Below are 20,625 nucleotides of genomic sequence, written 5' to 3' on the forward strand. Positions count from 1 at the left end.
CTTTACTTTGAAAAGTGAATCATTGACCTTTAAATCTACTTTTTCCTAAGGTAGTTTGCTGGAAAAATTACTCTTGACAGCATAATCTGCCTTCTTCGCAATCCAATTTATTTTGTTCAGCATACTTGCCTACAAAATGCTGTTCTGAAAATGTGTTGCTGGAAAAGCGCAGCAGGTCAAGGAACAGGAGAATTGATGTTTTGGGCATAAGCCCTTCTTCAGGAATCTTCCTGAAGAAGGAACGGTGGCACAGTGGTTAGCACAACTGCCTCACAGCACCAGAGACCCGGGTTCAATTCCCGCCTCAGGCGACTGACTGTGTGGAGTTTGCACATTCTCCCCGTGTCTGCGTGGGTTTCCTCCGGGTGCTCCGGTTTCCTCCCACAGTCCAAAGATGTGCAGGTCAGGTGAATTGGCCATGCTAAATTGCCCATAGTGTTAGGTAAGGGGTAGATGTAGGGGTATGGGTGGGTTGCGCTTCGGCGGGGCGGTGTGGACTTGTTGGGCCGAAGGGCTTGTTTCCACACTGTAAGTAATCTAATCTAATCTAATTTATTTAGGATGTGGATGAAATGCTACAACCAAGTGTTTTAGATAATGTATTCCCTAAGGATTTTGTCAATGAGGTGTCAATGTAGTGTTATGACCAGGATTAGAGGAATGCACTGTATCTTTCTAATTTGAGTCCCATGACTCCACTCGTCACAACATAAATGTAAAAGTTTTACGTAATTACGAATATGGACAATTGCATGCTTACCCTATGTTAGACTTAGTTTTTAAAACACCCTCAACCAGAATTCACAAGTAAACAAGAAAATCATTGATTATTGCAAAAACAGGACTTATTTGGCAAAGATGTAAAGCTGATTAACATCCAATTTGAAATTCACAATTATAAATATTTACACTTCTAAATAAGCCAACACCTGCAAACAGCTTAAAAGAAAACAAAACAAAGAACTTTCTCAGCATAGATTAGTTGTGGAAAAAAAACACTTTGGCCAATAATTGCTAGTCTTGTAGGAGAAAATGAGAAGATTATGAAATGCTCAAGATGGGTTTCAGTCGGAATCCTTGCACGTATCAAAACATTAACTAAACACAGAGAGGTATCACTGCGACCTTTGAATGAATACCATATTCATGCAGCTATTATCAATAATTCAAGAGGATAACTTATTCAGTATTTCAGTTATCATATTAGATCCTACAAAATATTTTTTTCAGAAAGGCAGAGGATGAAATCTCTACCCTCCCTCTCTCTCCCTCTCTCTGTCTCTCTATCTCTCTCGTTCTGTCTCTCTCTGTCTCTCTCAGTAGCCTGTACCTCAATTGAACTCCAAACAATGTTGAAACAAAACCTTACTGTTCACATTCATAAAACCAGGCAAATGATTTCCAGTAAGCAAGGTCAAGCAATCAGTTAAGCCTTTTGTCTTGCAAGACATGTCCTTAAAAATAAATATCCCCATGTCATTTTAGTTACCTCTTTTAAAAACAATCTTGACAGCTCTTCAATTTTTTTTTCCAAATGAACCACTGTTCACAATCAGTTAAATACAAATCCTCAAAAAATGTAATAATGAAACATCTTGATAAGAATAGTAATATTCAACAGCAATATGAAAAGAAAAATCACACTGTTTTCTATTATCAATTAAACTTCTGCAAGACAAATAATTGGTTGTCATGAATTATGGACAGCAACTTACTTTTCAAACAATATTGATGTCTTAAAGAAAGTGACAAATGTATCAAGCATGATATTAGTGCTCCGATTCAGTACAAGGATAGATTGATGAAATTGGACTTGTTCTTAATGTGCTAGAGTTGAAATGAGGATAATAATTTTCGATTTAAAATGTTGGAAGATGTAGACAATAATGTGCTTGCAAGTTCATTGGTTTGCATGAATTCAATTAGAGAATTAAAATTTTGAGTGATCAATCAGTTTAGAATAATTAATTTTGTTAAGTAGCAGAAATAAAAATGTAATGATATATGTTAAATAACCATTAAATAACATGATTCTATCTAATTTTGAGATGTATAGAATGGTAAAAATCTTCCACAAAACAGCAGATTTTAAAAAATACTTTGTCACCAGAAGAATAAAATGCCATGTCATTAATTTATTTAGAAAGAAGTTAGGTAGATACCTAATTGTGAAAATGATTGAAGGCTGCAGGAATAGATATACTACGTACAGCACTGCTTTTTGAATGTTGTTTGGGCTAAGGTAGTATCAATCTGATAGAAAACAAATTGTAATTTATTTGTGCCTGTAATAACACTGCAGATTTTTACTGAACTGCTCTGGTTGGGGGAACAATCCCTTGGGTATTTTCTTATGTTTTGCTTACCTCCTTCATAAGATAAGAGAGGTTAGGAAGAGTGCATGACAGTGTTACATTATTGGACCAAGCCAGGTCAGCACATCAAGTGAATAGTTTTCTCACCTGTGCAGATTCCTTTATCTATTATATTTTCTCCTTAATGAAGTGCAACCATTTTTTCTCTGCATTATGTGCTTCTATGTTATAAATTTAAACTGTTATCAAATTTTTCGAGTTTCACTGCGCAAAATGCAGACATTAGATTTCCACCATCAGCACCCTTCACCAACACACCTCACCAACATTCCTCACTGCCATTTCCAAGATATGATCCAAGTTTTGTGCTTAAGTGACTATGAAGAATAGTATACTTATTCTTCAGATTTCCCCTTTTTCCTGCCTTAGCAAAGGATCAAATCATAATGGGAATGTTCAAATACACGCGTTCTTTCCAGAATGAAAACACTGCTTGTCAACTTCTGTACAAGCCAAAGACATTTTTCTTCAAAGTTCAGTCCATAACAATGTGATCTTTCAGCTCACCTATCGTTTTAGGTTGGACTGTACCTTTAAATATCTGAAATCGAATGAGACTGTGATTTCTTTCTCTACATATACAATATCATCTTGCACATAGGCAACCAATGGAATAGTAGAAGTTCTTTAATCCCAAAGGATTTTGATCTTAGCTGTCCTTAATTGAAAATTTGTTTTTCATTTCTTTAAATTGAGGTTCCTTTGGCTTTGTTGCGTAAATGGGTTGGAGTTACTAGTGGAAAGAGAGATGAGATGAATCATCAAAGGTAGCAAATATTTACCAACTATTGTAAGAAGAGTTGAAATTCATCCCCTAGATAAGAGAAATATAATGATTCTTAAATCAAAAGCATGAGCAAAATAGTTATTTAGATTTAAGGATAAACTTAGTTTAAGCTACAATTCCAAAGTCTAGCATTAATTTCAAATAAACTTTAATTATCTTAAGTTTGGAAGCATTTTAAAAGATTAGTTGTTAAGAATTTGAACTATTAAACTTGCTAGAATGTTCCTGCACAACTTCTGTTGAAATTAATACATTGTATCCGATAGAATATGGCACTTGACCCTTCCTTGCTCTTTCAATTAAGACAGCTATATTTAAGTGAAGTGTGACTAACAGATCACATTCAAAATGATCTGAAATGCTGCTAATCAGCAGTTTGCTGATAATATTTTCATTATATAAATTGAATGGTTTGGCATTCTTGAGGAAAGTAAAAGGATTAAATGGTCGTTTCCTGTAGTGTGTTCTTTGTGTGCGAATACAACCTTTATTTTGTGTACAAGCTAAACTTTTCTGTCACTAATTTTTTTTCCCTCTTCTCATCCTTCCTCCTGTACACGACTACTCACACTGTATGCTGATCCTCCAGCCGGAAGAGTGGGCCGACAGGATTTAAAATCCTCCACGGTAGAGATGAAAGGTATGACAGATGTTCACGTTGGTCTGGTTCCCTTAAATAACCAGTCCTGTCGGTCCAGTCAATTATATTGTTGCCCAGACCAGACTGAGATTATAATGATATGATGAGAAATTATTCATTTTTTTTGTATTTTTCCCAAACTAACAAATTTATATAGTCCTAAGGATTCTTATAGGTTTCTGTAATACATTCCATAGGGTTTCAGTCAAGTTTTGAAATATTCTTTAAAGCAAAGCTTGATAGGGTCTATGACAATTTACAATAGTGGGACTTTGCAAAGATGGACCTTTTCAATCTTGGAATGATACTAATGCATTATCTGCAAGCATGATTAATGGATACCATACATTTGGTTTTTTGATTTATATGTTTACCATTTATGGTCATTTCCAATAATCTGTCTTAGATTAACACATTTGTTCATCAGTCTTATCAAAACTACACCATGCCTTCCTGTCTGCTTCCAGTCTTTTCTGGACCTAGATGGGACTCAAGCTGAGGTCTGATATATTCTATAAGTAAGTGTAAACTTCTAAGACCAATCTGTTCATATAGTCTTTTTCCCCTCATTCTCTCCAATGACATGATTAACATATGATTCATCCTTAACATTTAATGGTAAAGCCCTTTCCACTGTCAAGATGAACCTGCCACTAACTCCTTCAAAAGTCCAAATTACCACTCAATGACAAAAGAAAATGGAAAGACTATACTTAGATAAATATAATTTTTTCATTTTGTCTTGCTAATAAAAAAATAACTTTTATATTCCTGCTCATCCATGTTAATTCACCTGGACTGTGCATTCCATTTCACTAGTGATCTGCACATCCTTGGATGCTTCATCCAGAGCTGTTTTCCTTGACTGTTTTGTTTAAAGGTGAACACCCTACACCTTCCACTCTCAGGGACAGGTTAAGGAGGCAGCTCCCAAACAAACACAGGTGCTGCTGGAGAAACCCAACAGGTCTGGCAGCACCTGCAGAGAGAGAAACAGAGTTAAGGTTTTGAGTTCTGAACTCAGTTCTGAAGAGTCGAAACGTTAACTCAGCTCATCTGTCTGCAGATGCTGCCAGACCTGATGAGTTTCTCCAGCATTGTCTATGTTGGTTTCAAATGTCCAGCATCCGCAGTATTTTGCTTTTATTTAAAGTAGCTCCCAAGTGTACCTCAACTGGAACAGAATGAATCCACACCGCTGATACTGCTCTGACCCACAGACCAGTCATCTAGCTCAAGGAGTGAACCCGTCACCGAACTGTAGAATAACAGACACCTACATGAAGAATGTGATTTTGCACCCATAAACTACTGAGGTATAAATGGAGATTATCAGATGTCCTTTATGGCAACATATTATAGAATGCTTATTCTGCAGTTATTCACATACAATTCAAAAGACATTAGGGTAGCACATTTTCTTGAAAATAGAAATCGCCACAGCAATGTGAAAACAAAATTCACAATCCAGAAGTGGTACTTCAGCATATAAAAGCTGAATGCACTGTCTGCCACTGAAGCTGTCGTTTGTATAATTATTGAAACCACCACAGTGCACCAGGGAAATCAATACACATCAGAATGTCATGACACACATCCAAGTCGTCAAATCAGTTGCTGCTGAATGTCTGCAACCTGTCCTTCCCCCTTACAGTTCGCTCCACCAGTAGATGGACTGAAATTATATGCAAATAAGAACAACAGGTCAAATACCAAGGGGGCTCCTGAGTTGGAGAGGTCCTGCATACTGTTAGTAGAATACTCACAATATGAATGATGTAATGTTAGTTAATATACCTGGTCATGATAAGACACAGAGGGAGAGGTGGTGAATGTATGTCTCTCTGTGATGCCCTACCCCAGAAGAAAGCAGACCCTCAAAAGAGGCCTGATGAAAACACAGATCCAGGTATGCTTTGGTAGGGAGAGATTACCCACTCTATGGTGAGGGGCTGAAGAGTGTGGGTGGATATGTTTGGAAGTGTAGGTAGGCTGGCAGGAATGGAGGGGCACCATACTTTTTGAGGGTATTCCCAATGGGCATAGGGCGCAACCAGAGGGACTGCCCCCCTTCCTATCCAGAGTTCTGGAAACTTTTAAAATTAAAAGGGCTGCCCACTCCCACACAGCGTCCACATTCTGGCCTGGGTGGGTTAGTACTGGGGTTAATGGAGCCTTTAAAAATCTCAACTGAGCATTCATTATTTATTTAAATACACTGGGTGGGCTGCCAGTTTCAGTACCCACCTAATCTCCCTCTGTGTTAGTTTGATATTTTTCGGTTTAGATTTAGGTTTCGTTGTCATGTGTACTCAAGTACTCAATGCACAGTGAAAAGTGTACAATGTCACCACACGTGGGACCATTTTAGGTACAAAGTACCTTAGAAAAGTAGAAAAATGAAGAAATAAATTATGTGCATGAGCTCAGGGATTGATAGGCCACCCAATCATTAATATGCCACTCCACCTCTCCAACAAAAAAGCGCACTGCAAGGGTATACTATATCCATCTGAAGGCCTTTTTCAACCAAGTGGTGCATGTATGGAATGAGCTGTTAGAGGAAGTGGTGGAGGCTGGTACAATTACAACATTTAAAAAGAATATATTTAGGTATTTGAATAGGAAGGGTTTAGAGGGATATGGGTTAAATGCTGTCAAATGGGACTAGGTCATATTGGGATGTCATATGACCCTCTGACTTTATAATAAGTGTGTTCAGTTGTTAACCTGAAAGACAGAAAACTACTCTAATCTATAATATTCTTTTGGTTGGTAGGAGGGAGGAGGAGTGTGGGTGGGTGTAGGTAGGTGTAAAGAGAAACTTTACTTTCTTTTCCCAACTCTATATACTATATAGGTGAGCAGAAAAAAAGAGACAGGCAGTTGTGACAAATTCAATGTTTCAGTCCACTGTTTCATCAATGTTAAGAGACCAGTGTATGACATCTAATAAAAGGAGGAAGAGTTAGCGATTCTCTTTTTCTTATATAACTATGGGAAATGAAAAACAAACACTTTCCTCCTGAGTATTGCTTAATTGCAAAAAATCCTCCTGAGTAGTTATTAGATTAGATGCTTTTGGTTGCAAATATGAATTATTTACTAGCAGGCAGGTCTGATCATTGAAGTACAAGGAAATCTGGAACATAGAAGACATTGTACATATCCCAGAGGAGCATTTTTCTCTGTGGGAAGCAAAACATTTGCCTCTGCTAACAGGAGTACAAAGGCTGTCTATTCAAATGCTGATGTGCAAGTACTTTTTGTCAAAAAATAGTCTTTAATATTGATTTTTCTAATTATAGCAAATACCACTACATGTTGAAGAGGTCGAGAATATTATATTTTATATGTTGAAATCTATAGTTCTGTCAGATGAAATTAAAAAATTAGGGTTGAAAATATCATTTTTAAAATAGAGCTCAGTTAATAAATAACCCTGTTTAGATATTGCTTATTGAGGAATTGAAGCATTATCTGAATAAATTGAGAAAAAGTAACAAGATATACTGAAAGTAGCAAAGTAATCCTCCATTGCCTTTTTATTTAGCATAAAATCCAGCATAATATATATATAGGCAACAGTCCTGTACAGTACACAACAGATCACCATTGGCAGGTCATTTGTCACTACCACAGTACTGTGCAGTTCATACATGATCAGTCCTGCTGCTCGCATACTGGCCATAGCAGAAATGCCAATAGTTGTGTTAATGATAAAAGAGCTAGGGCCATTTAAGTATTGTGTTTACAAGGCAAAGGGCAAAAAGGCGTACTTATAATTGCCAGGTATGAACCATCACCTACAGTCTCCGACAATATTAAGTACATGAAGTTTATTTGACATGCCAGTAGATGATCTGTTGAATGAAAATAGGTATTCCAGAATAATGGAAATGCAAAACACTTTAACCAATGAAAAGAAAACCAATGGATGCTACAGACGCATAATATTGTATCAGTCACTTAGCTTGTGTTCAGATATCACACAAAAGGCATTAGTGGTGTTTTCTAATCTCAGCGACAGTTTTTTCATATATAAAAGTATCATTTAGCACAGGGGTTTGATTTTATTCCTCAACTATATATTCCATCTCCAGATGTCAGGAAAAAATAAGCAACAAAGTAATTGTTTGAAGCAGTCACTTTAACGCTCTATTCATTGAATAGAATTGATTTTAGCTGAAGCAGTTCTGTCATTTTCTTTCAGTTCCTAGAACTCTTGAAACTTGCTCACAGTGGGTTTGCAACTCTGCTGATAACACTAAAAATGCGCAGTATAAATCTTCACATCCAGAGTTGTTGAAAGTTTCAACTTTCTGAACGTCACAGGAGGTTCTGTAGAAAGCAGTTGTGTAAAATTGTGTCACTGGTTGAATATTATAACAACAGTTATCCTTTGGCAAATCAAATGGAATCCCAGACCTGGTGATTATGGATTGCCAAGCCTTACAAAGTATTTGTATGTTGTCAATAGGTAAGGGCATATTTGTTTTCATGTGTCGCATGGTAGAGAATTTATCAGACTTTAATGCTTAGGCGTGCACATTGTCAGCGCCTGAAGATAAATCTATTGTTTAAGGCATCAGTTTCAGAATGATAAGATAAGATGGAAGACGACAACTATTTCATGTCTTCTACTTTACTGAGGAAATATTCATACATTTATAGTGATCTATTTTTATGCCATTGAGCACATGCTTATTATACATCTGATTTCACAATTCAACTATCAGAGCAGACTTGACAAATCTTAAAAGAAGGAAAAACAAGCATTTCCTGCTTGGTATTTCTGAATTTGATGTCATTGCGTTATCCTTTCCATTTCTTCTCCCCCTGCTTCACCATCACCTCCCAAGCTGAGGCATTGGAGATTGAAGAGCAGATGCCAAACTGCAACGTGACCACTTCAGTTAGAGCTGGATTTTTGTGTTCCACCAAATTGAAAAACTGAGCACATCATATTGTGGTCTCCTGGTGATGTGAATATGCAAGGTTTGAGTTCTCTAAGACCCAGCTCTCCAATATCGTTCTTAGGCTTCCTAACATCATGTCCCCTCAGATCCCAATGATCCCTCTGTGTCCCTCACATCAGCATGCACTTCATTCATCTTATACAAGGCCCTCTTTGTATTCTGCAGAGCACTTGCTCAATATCCACGATGGTAGCCGTCAGGAGACTTTGAATCAGACATCAAAAAATAATTCTAACAATCTAATAGACATTGTCGTCAAAATGGCAGTGGAGTAAGGCCCCTGAGCCAGGGCTCATCTGCTCCAAACGCTTTTATAGAGTCATAGAGATGTGCAGCATGGAAACAGACCCTTTGGTCCAACACGTCCATGCCGACCAGATATCCCAACCCAATCTAGTCCCACCTGCCAGCACCTGGCCCATATCCCCCCAAACTCTTCCTATTCATATACCCATCCAGATGCCTCTTAAATGTTGCAACTGTACCAGCCTCCACCACTTCCTCTGGCAGAGCATTCCATACCCATACCATCCTCTGCATGAAAATGTTGTCCCTTAGGTCTCTTTTTTATCTTTCCCCTCTCACCCTAAACCTATGCCCTCTAGTTCTGGACTCCCCAATCCTAGGGAAAAGACTTTGTCTATTTATCCTATCCATGCCCCTCATAATTTTATAAACCTCTATAAGGTCACCCCTCAGCCTCCAACGCTCCAGGGAAAACAGCCCCAGCCTGTTCAACCTCTCCCTATAGCTCAAACCCTCCAACCCTGACAACATTCTTGTAAATCTTTTCTGAACCCTTTCAAGTTTCACAACATCTTTCCGATAGGAAGGAGACCAGAATTGCACGAAATATTCCAACAGTGGCCTAACCAATGTCCTGTACAGCCGCAACATGACCTCCTAACTCCTGTACTCAATACTCTGACCAATAAAGGAAAGCATACCGAACGCCTTCTTCACTATCCTATCTACCTGCAACTCTACTTTCAAGGAGCTATGAATCTGCACTCCAAGGACTCTTTGTTTAGCAACAGTCCCAAGGACCTTACCATTAAGTGTATAAGTCCTGCTAAGATTTGCTTTCCCAAAATGCAGCACCTCACAGTTATCTAAATTAAACTCTATCTGCCACTTCTCAGCCCATTGGCCCATCTGATCAAGAACCCATTGTAATCTGAGGTAGCCCTCTTCACTGTCTACTACATCTGCAATTTGGATGTCATCAACAAACTTACTAACGACACCTCTTATACTTACATCCAAATCATTTATATAAATAATGAAAAGTAGTGGACCCAGCACCAATCCTGTGGCACTCCACTGGTCACACTAGTTCTCCCTGTATTCCATTAGATCTAACCTTGCTAATCGGTCTCCCATGGGGAACCTTGTCGAATGCCTTACTGAAGTCCATATAGATCACATCTACTGCTCTGCCCTCATCAATCCTCTTTGTTACTTCTTCAAAACACTCAATCAAGTTTGTGAGACATGATTTCCCATGCACAAAGCCATGTTGACTATCCCGAATCAGTCCTTGCCTTTCCAAATACATGTACATCCTGTCCCTCAGGATTCCCTCCAACAATGTGCCCACCACCGTTGTCAGTCTCACCGGTCTATAGTTCCCTGGCTTGTCCTTACCACCCTTCTTAAACAGTGGCACCACGTTAGTCAATCTCCAGTCTTCCGGCACCTCACCTGTGACTATCGATGATACAAATATCTCTGCAAGAGGCCCAGCAATCACTTCTCCAGCTTCTCACAGAGTTCTTGGATACACCTGATCAGGTCCTGGGGATTTATCCACTTTTATGCATTTCAAGACATCCAGCACTTCCTCCTCTGTAATCTGGACATTTTTCAAGATGTCATCATCTATTTCCCTACATTCTACCTTCCATGTCTTTCTTTTCTTTTTTCCCTCTTTCTTTTTGCTTACCTCTTGTTCTAAGCTTGGACCATTGGCAGGTCATTTGTCTTTACCACAGTACTGTGCAGTTCATACATGACACTGCCCTGTTGTTTGCATACTGATCATAGCTGAAACACCAATAGTTGGCAGTGAGGAACTCCAGCACAGGTTTTGGTGGGCCAAACTTGAGTGATGGTGCCAAGGGAGCCCAGTGTGGACTGGAGTGGGCCTAGCACAGACCCGAATGGTGGTGCTGAGGGAGCTCAACGTGGACTAGAGTGACCCTAGCACAGACTCGAGTGGTGGTGCTGAGGAAGCCCAGTGTGGACTGGATTGGGCCCCTACACACTTTTCCAAGGCAAACACAAGAAATGGCATCAGAATTGGGGGCAGCTGCCATATTGGCAGAGGCAACATTGGCGAGGTCGGCCCAATGATGGAAGATGCTGCCTGAGAATCAGCGACTTTGTCATTGGTTGGATCCAATACTGGTGGTGGCAAAAGTGGTGCTACCAGGGCACCACGGTGACATCAATGAGGTGGTGCCATCAGTAAGAAATACGACTCTGACGTTGGTAGGTCTGGTGCAAGTAGCAGCGAGGCGAGAAGAATCGGCCCAGCAGCAAAAGATGGTGCCTGAAGAATGGCGGCTTCAGCTTTGGTTGGTCCGGTGTAGACAGCAGTGAGGTGATGGAGGAGGGATGGCGGCAAAGGTATCAGTGATGATGAGCTAGCTCAGGACTAATGGACTCTATCTAAGCTACGTCTTTCTTTCTCTTATTCTTAAAACCATTCAAAATGGCACTAGATTTTGGCGAGAATAGAAAATCCTTTAACTGTATTTTCCTGCTTTTCTCAATGTAAAATTCACATGTCAATGAAATTGTTCATTCAAAATGTGAACACATCTTCCCCACTGAGATAAGGTGTTCTGGTTCTTTTTAAATGTAACTACGCATTCATAATAGCCCCCAGTACTAAAATGGGAAATATCAACAATGCAGTCCACTGAAACTAAAACATCAAATAGCTTGTTATGCTAAGGTTCATAAAAGATGTCATGGGATGACACTGTGGTTCAGTGATTAGTGCTGCTGCCTCACAGCAGCGGGGACCCAGGTTCGATTCACAGGCGATGCCTGTGTAGAGCTTGCACGTTCTCCCCCTGTCTGTGTGAGTTTCGTCTGGGTGCTCCTTTCCTTCCACAGTCCAGTGTTGTGCTGGCTAGATGGATTAACCCTGGGAAATTCAGGGTTACAGTGTAGGGGAATGGGTCATGGTGGGATGTTCTTCAACGGGGCAGTGTGGACTTATTGGGCCAAATGGTCTGCTTTCACACTGTAAGGATTCTATGATTTTGCAGAAATAGTTCATTTGCATCGCACAGCAGATAGTCTGTCAATTACTGAAGTGTGAGAGATTCTTTTATTTTTAAACTTCACCAGCAGGACTATTTATTTCATATAAAGATTGGTGGACATTTAAATCTCAACCCAATACATGACAGATGAATTTCCTAGTACAGTTTGCTATCGTTTTGAATACATTATGTCATTCTCCATTGGGTAAAGGACTAAATTAAATGCCAGCACTTCTACAATGGTAGTCAATGTGGTAATCAACCTATTTTTTGTGGGACAGAGTCCTGTGATCAATCACTGCATTAAAACACATTTACATTACAATTCAACATCTGATAGTGACTTTGAAACATATGGAAACATTTCACAATTATCTGCAAGCATGTTCCAGATTCCTCAACTGGCCACAAGCTGTCAAACTTACCCTTTTTTTTGGAATTCTAAAATATGGGAAAAATAGCATGGGAGAGAAGAGCCAAATTTACCATTTTTACACATGGCGGAGACCTTGACCTTGGAATAGGTGAGAGCACGTTTCACACTCAATGCCTTTCTGACCCATGGAAAGGCCACACAAAAATAGTGTGACAAAGAGAAGGCATTACAAATTTAAACTTGCAGTAAAAAATCCTACTTCTCTTATCTTTTTTGACCCCATCCCCATCTCAATTAGGAGATGAACATCTGTCTTTTGGAAACTAATTGACTTCAGAATGTGACTATTTAGACAACTTTTCGAAAGAAAATACCTTGATAATAGTCTTAAAGGCATCTATTATTCATAGCGTTTTATAAAGAAGTTGAGACAGCTTCTTCAACTATAATCCAGTGATTTTGATCGAAATGATATGGAGAACAATTTTTGATATTCATTTTTTAAGTATGCCACAGATATAATGACTTGGAATCTCCTGTCAGCATACCCCAGTGGTAAGAGAAAGAGAAAAAGATTTTAAAAATAAGCAAACTTCATGTACAGTTAGAAGTGCATGGAGAAGATTATTTACTTTGTGCATTGTATAAATGATGTATATTTTTATGCTCATTGAAAGTTGTTATTGGAAGTATATTAAACAGTGGGGCTGCTAAATTTACCTGATGCTGTTATCAGTGGAAGTGACTACAGAATCAGTTCTTTGCGCTGAAGGCTGTTCTAGAGTCCATGCACACTAATCATTCGTGCTGCCTGATCTTGAATTTGGTAATATGGACAACAACATTAGGATTATGGACTCTCAGCCTCGTAAGTCAGAATATGGTAAGAGCCTACTACCAGATCTATTGATCTGCCATCCATCATTCATACCGTGCTTGGGAGATTACTTGGATTGAATATGGAGTAGGCTACAGATAAAGAGATGGTTTCTGTAACTCCAATGGTATTACGTAACATCAGCCAACATGACACAATTCTGTAGTTTCTACTCATCTAACTAGTTTCTGTCTAGCATAAGGTGCGAGGGAAACAAAACCCTATAGTTACCAACAGATGCATCAAATATCTGACAAATTGTTTGAAGGTGGATAATGATATTACATTTGCTACTGGCCCACAGCAACAACATGAGAGTGCAGTCCACTTCTGATGTAATGTTGGTTTCTCATGAATTTTAAAAAAAATTGATCAGATTCATGTAAATTAAAGAGTAAGAATGAACTTGTATCTTTATTGCATTTTTCATATCTTCAGAGCATTGGCAAATGCTTTAAAGCAAACAAATCATACTGTTGCAATGCCACCACCATTGTTTTTCAGGCAAACGGTGCCAGGATCAGCAATGAGTTAAAGGTCTAATCAATGGTGTTTTACTACTGGTGGTTAGGCGATGAATTTTATGCCATTAGGAGATCTCCATATTGTTGTCCACACCTGACTGAGGTGTATATGATTATGAGGGCATGTCGAGGGTGGATAGGAAACAGCTGTTCCTCTTACTTGAAGAGTCAATAATGAGGTGGTATGATTTTAAAGTAAAGCACAGGAGGTATAGAAGAGATTTGAGGAAAGATTTTATACCCAAAGGGTGGTGAGAAACTGGAATGCACTGCCTGGGAAGACAATAGAGGCAGAAAACCTCACAACCTTTAAAAAATATGAGGATGAGGACCAAAAATGTCAGTAATATCCAAAGTTATGGGCCAAGTGCTGGAAAGTGGGACTAATGTAGATAGGTTAGCGCAGACTGGATGGGCCAAAGGGCCTCTTCTGTTCTATATGACTCCATGTGCCGTCGGAGTTTCCCTTTGGTCAAAAGGGCATAATCTTAGAATAAGGGGTGGCACATTTAAGAGTCACATGAGGAGAAATTTCTTCTTTCAACAGATTGTGAATCTGTGGAATTCGTAATCTCAGAGGTCTGCGGAGGCTGTGTATTGAAATATATCAGATAGACAGATTTTTTTATCCGTAACAGAATCAATGATTATGTGGAAAAGGCAGGTAAGTAAAGTTGAGGATTATCAAATCAGCCATGATCTCATTGAACAATGTGGGAGACCTGATAGGCTAAAAGGCCTACTTCTGGTCCTGTGTATTTGTTTTCTCTGGTCACCTGAATATGCAATCAGGTACAAAAGAGGGGTGTTGTTTATCTTAGCTGGTTTGTGATGCAAAGTGATGTTATCAGCATGGTTTCAATTCTGGATTAGTGGTGCTGGAAGAGCACAGCAGTTCAGGCAGCATCCAAGGAGCTTCGAAATCGACGTTTCGGGCAAAAGCCCTTCATCAGGAATAAAGGCAGTGAGCCTGAAGCGTGGAGAGATAAGCTAGAGGAGGGTGGGGAGAAAGTAGCATAGAGTACAATGGGTGAGTGGGGGAGGGGATGTTGGTGATAGGTCAGGGAGGAGAGGGTGGAGTGGATAGGTGGAAAAGGAGATAGGCAGGTAGGACAAGTCCGGACAAGTCATGGAGACAGTGCTGAGCTGGAAGTTTGGAACTAGGGTGAGGTGGGGGAAGGGGAAATGAGGAAACTGTTGAAGTCCACATTGGTGCCCTGGGGTTGAAGTGTTCCAAAGCGGAAAATGAGGCGTTCTTCCTCCAGGTGTCTGGTGGTGAGAGAGCGGCGGTGAAGGAGGCCCAGGACCTCCATGTCCTCAGCAGAGTGGGTGGGAGAGTTGAAATGTTGGCTACGGGACGGTGTGGTTGATTGGTGCGGGTGTCCCAGAGATGTTCCCTAAAGCGCTCTGCTAGGAGGTGCCCAGTCTCCCCAATGTAGAGGAGACCGCATCGGGAGCAACGGATACAATAAATGATATTGGTGGAAGTGCAGGTAAACCTTTGATGGATGTGGAAGGCTCCTTTAGGGCCTTGGATAGAGGTGAGGGAGGAGGTGTGGGCACAGGTTTTACAGTTCCTGCGGTGGCAGGGGAAAGTGCCAGGATGGGAGGGTGGGTTTTAGGGGGGGCGTGGACCTGACCAGGTAGTCACAGAGGGAACGGTCTTTGCAGAAGGCAGAAAGGGGTGGGGAGGGAAATATATTCCTGGTGGTGGGGTCTGTTTGGAGGTGGCGGAAATGTCGGCGGATGATTTGGTTTATGCGAAGGTTGATAGGTGGAAGGTGAGCACCAGGGGCGTTCTGTCCTTGTTACAGTTGGAGGGGTGGGGTCTGAGGGCGGAGGTGCGGGATGTAGATGAGATGCGTTGGAGGGCATCTTTAACCACGTGGGAAGGGAAATTGCGGTCTCTAAAGAAGGAGGCCATCTGGTGTGTTCTGTGGTGGAACTAGTCCTCCTGGGAGCAGATCCGGCGGAGGCGGAGGAATTGGGAATACGGGATGGCATTTTTGCAAGGGGTAGGGTGGGAAGAGGTGTAATCCAGGTAGCTGTGGGAGTCGGTGGCTTTGGAAAAAATGTCGGTGTCAAGTTGGTCATCATTAATGGAGATGGAGAGGTCCAGGAAGGGGAGGGAGGTGTCACAGATGGTCCAGGTAAATTTAAGGTCAGGGTGGAATGTGTTGGTGAAGTTGATGAATCGCTCAACCTCCTCGCGGGAGCACGAGGTGGCGCCAATGCAGTCATCAATGTAGCGGAGGAAGAGGTGGGGAGTGGTGCCGGTGTAATTACGGAAGGTCAACTGCTCTACATAGCCAACGAAGAGACAGGCATAGCTGGGACCCATACTTGTGCTCATGGCTACCCCCTTTGGTCTGGAGGAAGTGGGAGGATTCAAAGGGAAATTGTTAAGGGTGAGGACCAGTTCAGCCAAATGAATGAGAGTGTCAGTGGAAGGGTACTGTTGGGGACGTCTGGTGAGGAAAAAATGGAGGGCTTGGAGGCCCTGGTCATGATGGATGGAGGTGTAGAGGGATTGGATATCCATGGTGAAGATGAGGCGTTGGGGGCCGGGGAAACGGAAGTCTTGGAGAAGGTGGAGGGCGTGGGTGGTGTCTCGAACGTATGTGGGGAGTTCCTGGACTAGGGGGGATAGGACAGTGTCGAAGTAGGTAGAGATGAGTTCAGTGGGGCAGGAGCATGCTGAGACAATGGGTTTCATCCAGGGTGGTCAGACTTGTGGATCTTGGGAAGGAGGCAGAACCGGGCAGTGCGGGGTTTCCGGACTATGAGGTTAGAAGCTGTGGGTGGGAGATCTCCTGAGGTGACGAGGTTCTGCATGGTCTGGGAGATGATGGTTTGGTGATGGGAGGGTAGGTTCATGGTCGAGGGGGCAGTAGGAAGAGGTGTCCTCGAGTTGACATTAGGCTTCAGCGGTGTAGAGGTCAGTGCGCCAGACTACCACTGCGCCCCCTTTATCCGCTGGCTTGATGGTGAGGTTGGGATTGGAGCAGAGGGATTGGAGAGCTGCGCGTTGTGAGGGTGAGAGGTTGGAGTAGGGGAGGGGGGTAGACAGGTTGAGGCAGTTAATGTCCCGGCGGCAGTTGGAAATGAAGAGGTCGAGGGCAGGTAATAGGCCAGCGCGGGGTGTCCAGGTGGATGCAGTGTGTTGGAGGTGGGCGAAGGGGTCCTCGGAAGGTGGGTGGGAGTCCTGATTGTGAAAATAAGCTCGGAGGCGGAGGCGACAGAAGAATTGTTCGACGTCACGGCGCGTATTAAATTCATTGATGCGTGGATGGAGGGGGATGAAGGTGAGTCCTTTCCTGAGGACTGATCGTTCATCCTCAGTGAGGGGGAGGTTTGGGGGGATGGTGAAAACTCGGCAGGGTTGGGAGCTGGGATCTGGTGTGGGTGTCGAGCTGGGAGTGGGGGCGGAACCTGTAACTGGAGTGGGTGTGATGGTGGGGGGAATGGGGGTGGAGTCATGAGCAGGGTTAGTGTTCCCCTCGGGGTTCTGGGGGATGGGGATAGTGACAGTGGGGTCTGTGGGGGGCATGTCAGCAGAATGCAGGTGAGTGGCGCTGCTGGGGGTGGAAGTGGTGGTGACCACGGCAGTAGGGGTGGCGGAAGTCACTGAGCATGTGCCATCAGCGATGATGTGAAGGGCGGAAGTGATGTCACGTGTGATGCATGAGGAATTGTGAGGGGTGGAAGTGGTTGTGGGAGTGGCCATGATGGGGGCGGAAGTATCATCATCAATCAGCGTGGGGGTGGCAGCTGCATCAGCCGCATGGCTAATGGCGTCGGAGTAGATTCCGAGGCCAGGGGAATCTTCTGGAATGTTTGAGGAGCGCTGGTTATGGAGGTGGGTAGATAAAAGTTTGTTGTACTTACAGTTTTTGATGTTTGAGATGAAGTTGAAATACTGTTTGGTGAGAGTATGAATTCTCCTGAGGATGTAGTACAGAGTGGGTCCTTTGCAATTCTGAGAGAGTGTGGCCCTCAGCTGAGGCAGGGCTGACTGGAGAGAGGTTAGGTGCCGACGCATTGCTGCAAGCGTGGAGCGGAGGATCTTGAAGGAGAACTGTTGCTGGTGTTTTTGAATCTGTAGTCTGTACTGTTTGTCCTGTTCGGGTCCGAACTCTGCTGGTTTAACGGTGATCCGGAGTCCGTGTGGGATGAGTTGGTTATGGAGGCAGGCACTGAGGAAGCAAATGTGGCTGTGGTAGCGAGTTTGTTTCACGACATGGTTGAAGAGCTTCAGGGCAGAGGAAATGACCTGGGAGTTGCAGTGGGAAAGGGACTCCCTGAGATTCTTGTAGAGAGGGGAGGAAAACTTCTTCAAGACAGGCATCTTTGTAAGAGGATTCGCAATAGGGTTAAAATCAACGAGGTAAAAACAATGACTGCAGGGCACCTCCTAGCAGAGCGCTTTAGGGAACATTTCTGGGACACCTGCACCAATCAACCACACCACCCCGTGGCCCAACATTTCAACTCCCCCTCCCACTCTGCCGAGGACATGGAGGTCCTGGGCCTCCTTCACCGCCGCTCCCTCACTACCAGACACCTGGAGGAAGAACGCCTCATCTTCCACCTTGGAACACTTCAACCCCAGGACATCAATGTGGACTTCAACAGTTTCCTCATTTCCCCTTCCCCCACCTCACCCCAGTTCCAAACTTCCAGCTCAGCACTGTCCCCATGACTTGTCCTACCTGCGTATCTCCTTTTCCACCTATCCACTCCACCCTCTCCTCCTTGACCTATCACCATCATCCCATTCCCCACTCACCCATTGTACTCTATGCTACTTTCTCCCCACCCCCACCCCCACCCCCACCCCCACCCTCCTCTAGCTTATCTCTCCACGCTTCAGTCTCACTGCCTTTATTCCTGATGAAGGGCTTTTGCCTGAAACGTCGATTTCGAAGCTCCTTGGATGCTGCCTGAACTGCTGTGCTCTTCCAGCACCACTAATCCAGAATCTGGTTTCCAGCATCTGCAGTCATTGTTTTTACCTCGATGGTTTCAATTCCCGCACCATGAGAGGTTACCATGAAGAATTCTCCTTCTCAACCTCTCTCTTTTCCGAATGTGTGATGGCCCTCAGGTTGAACCACTTTTAGTTATCCATTTTTCTAATCACAGAGCAGCCCTAGGGTCTAGTAGACTATGGTGACTTTATCTTTACATCCAAAAGATTGGATATGTCAATAAAACCAACTTCTACTCTTCACCTCTTTGGTATGAGTTTAAAGAAAATATTATCTGTTAAAATAAACTGAAAAGGCTTGATGAACCGAGAATGAGATATCTCATCTGCATCTGTAAGTTTGAAATAGTCAATAGCCTTGCATGTTCCAGGTCTAAACCACACCTTCAATCTCTCCAGCTGCATTTTTTTTAAATCAGTGTGACTCAACTTTCTTTTGAAGCACAAGTCTTGAACAAACTCATTCACAAATCCTTTTTTTTTAAATACAGAAGCCCTAAACATGATATGCTCGTACTTTGTGTCAGATTTTCAGACCTATCTCATCCACTCACTCCGTGATTTCCTTGAAGTGGAAATAAATGTCTTGATGGGCTGCAGGTTAATATTGGCAGTCTGGTAGTCTCAAGCTTTTGTGGACTGCAGGCTGCCAAACATTGGGTCAAAATAATGATGAGGCTAACAGCACTCACCATTATTTAAGCATGAACAGGTGCAGCTATTTCAGAGGAGCGGCAGGTTTGTGGTTCAATGCAACTGTCCAGGAGTTGTGCAACTCCACTGTGAGTTTCACAAGAAAGGCATTTTGCTGCATGGTTCACCAGTGACACATTTAATGTTGTGAAGTTGGAACTAGATACTAATTATAAATATTGAGCACACTTGAATCGCATAAATGTCAGCTAGTCAACCTCCTTCTGATAATTTGCTCTTTTAAGTCATCTCCTCCCATATTCCATGCAACATTCATGTTTAAATGGGAAATTGGGGCATTCATTAATTTAAGTGAACTACATACCTGTTTCTTGGCAGCTATTGGCCAATCAGACCAGCTTTTTTTTATGATGTCCAAATGTGCAGCAACATTCAGTTAGTTTTGCTTTCCCTGAAATTTATTTCATATGCTTAACTCCTGGTTTCTGGTTCCATCATAGAGTTGATTGAGGATATTGAGCATTGCTTCTTCCTCACTGATTTGTGAACTCTGTGGAGAGAAGACCCAGTATTGTGCTCACAGATCACAAACTGCAACATTGTGAGACAATCAGCAGGAGTGCACTTTACAAGATGTTTCAGTAAGCTATAATTTGTCCATGGATAGAGGGGGACAACAATATGCAGACTAACAACTTAGCAGTCTCTCAAATTGACAAGTTGTTCACATCCTTATAATGCAATTACAAGGGAGGAACAACAACAGGAGACTGTCGACAGACAGAATTGCAAATTGCATTGTAATTACTGAAGATCAGAAGATAAATATAACTGAAGAATGCATTTGAGCTCTTCTTAGTTAATCTGTCCAGGAAAAAATGGCTACCTACTCCTTCATCTAATCATGGCATCTAATAGGATTTAAAATGAATTTAAGATTGTTGTCTTTTTGGTTGCCAAGATCACCAAGAAAACAATAGACATCTGTTCGAAATTGACCCTTCAATATTTTCACATAATGCTCCCTTGTTCTACTGATTTGAAGTAGTGGGTCAGATTTATATATAAAATTTAATATTTCATATCCAGAAGGAAAACGTTGCATATGGATTTGATGTGACAGTCATCATAGTCCCAGAGAACGT

The 20,625-nt window shown here is 42.0% G+C and overlaps 1 protein-coding gene across 4 annotated transcripts in view; it reads left to right on the forward strand.

The window, feature by feature from the left end:
• The window catches only part of LOC140494656 (one cut domain family member 2-like), a 110,130-nt gene that overhangs the window by 61,006 nt on the left and 28,499 nt on the right, over positions 1-20,625 (forward strand). For 3 of the 4 annotated variants that reach the window (XR_011964023.1, XM_072594082.1, XM_072594084.1), the window contains one exon: positions 3,752-3,802. The exons of the other annotated variant lie outside the window; for it this stretch is intronic. Coding sequence is in view for 2 of the 3 variants with exons in the window: in XM_072594082.1 (XP_072450183.1) it covers positions 3,752-3,802 (51 nt within the window). In the remaining variant the exon portion in view is untranslated. The remainder of the gene's footprint in view (positions 1-3,751; positions 3,803-20,625) is intronic. 4 annotated transcript variants of the gene reach the window in all.

Source organism: Chiloscyllium punctatum, chromosome 24 (genome assembly GCF_047496795.1).
Source record: "Chiloscyllium punctatum isolate Juve2018m chromosome 24, sChiPun1.3, whole genome shotgun sequence".
NCBI lineage: Eukaryota > Metazoa > Chordata > Chondrichthyes > Orectolobiformes > Hemiscylliidae > Chiloscyllium > Chiloscyllium punctatum.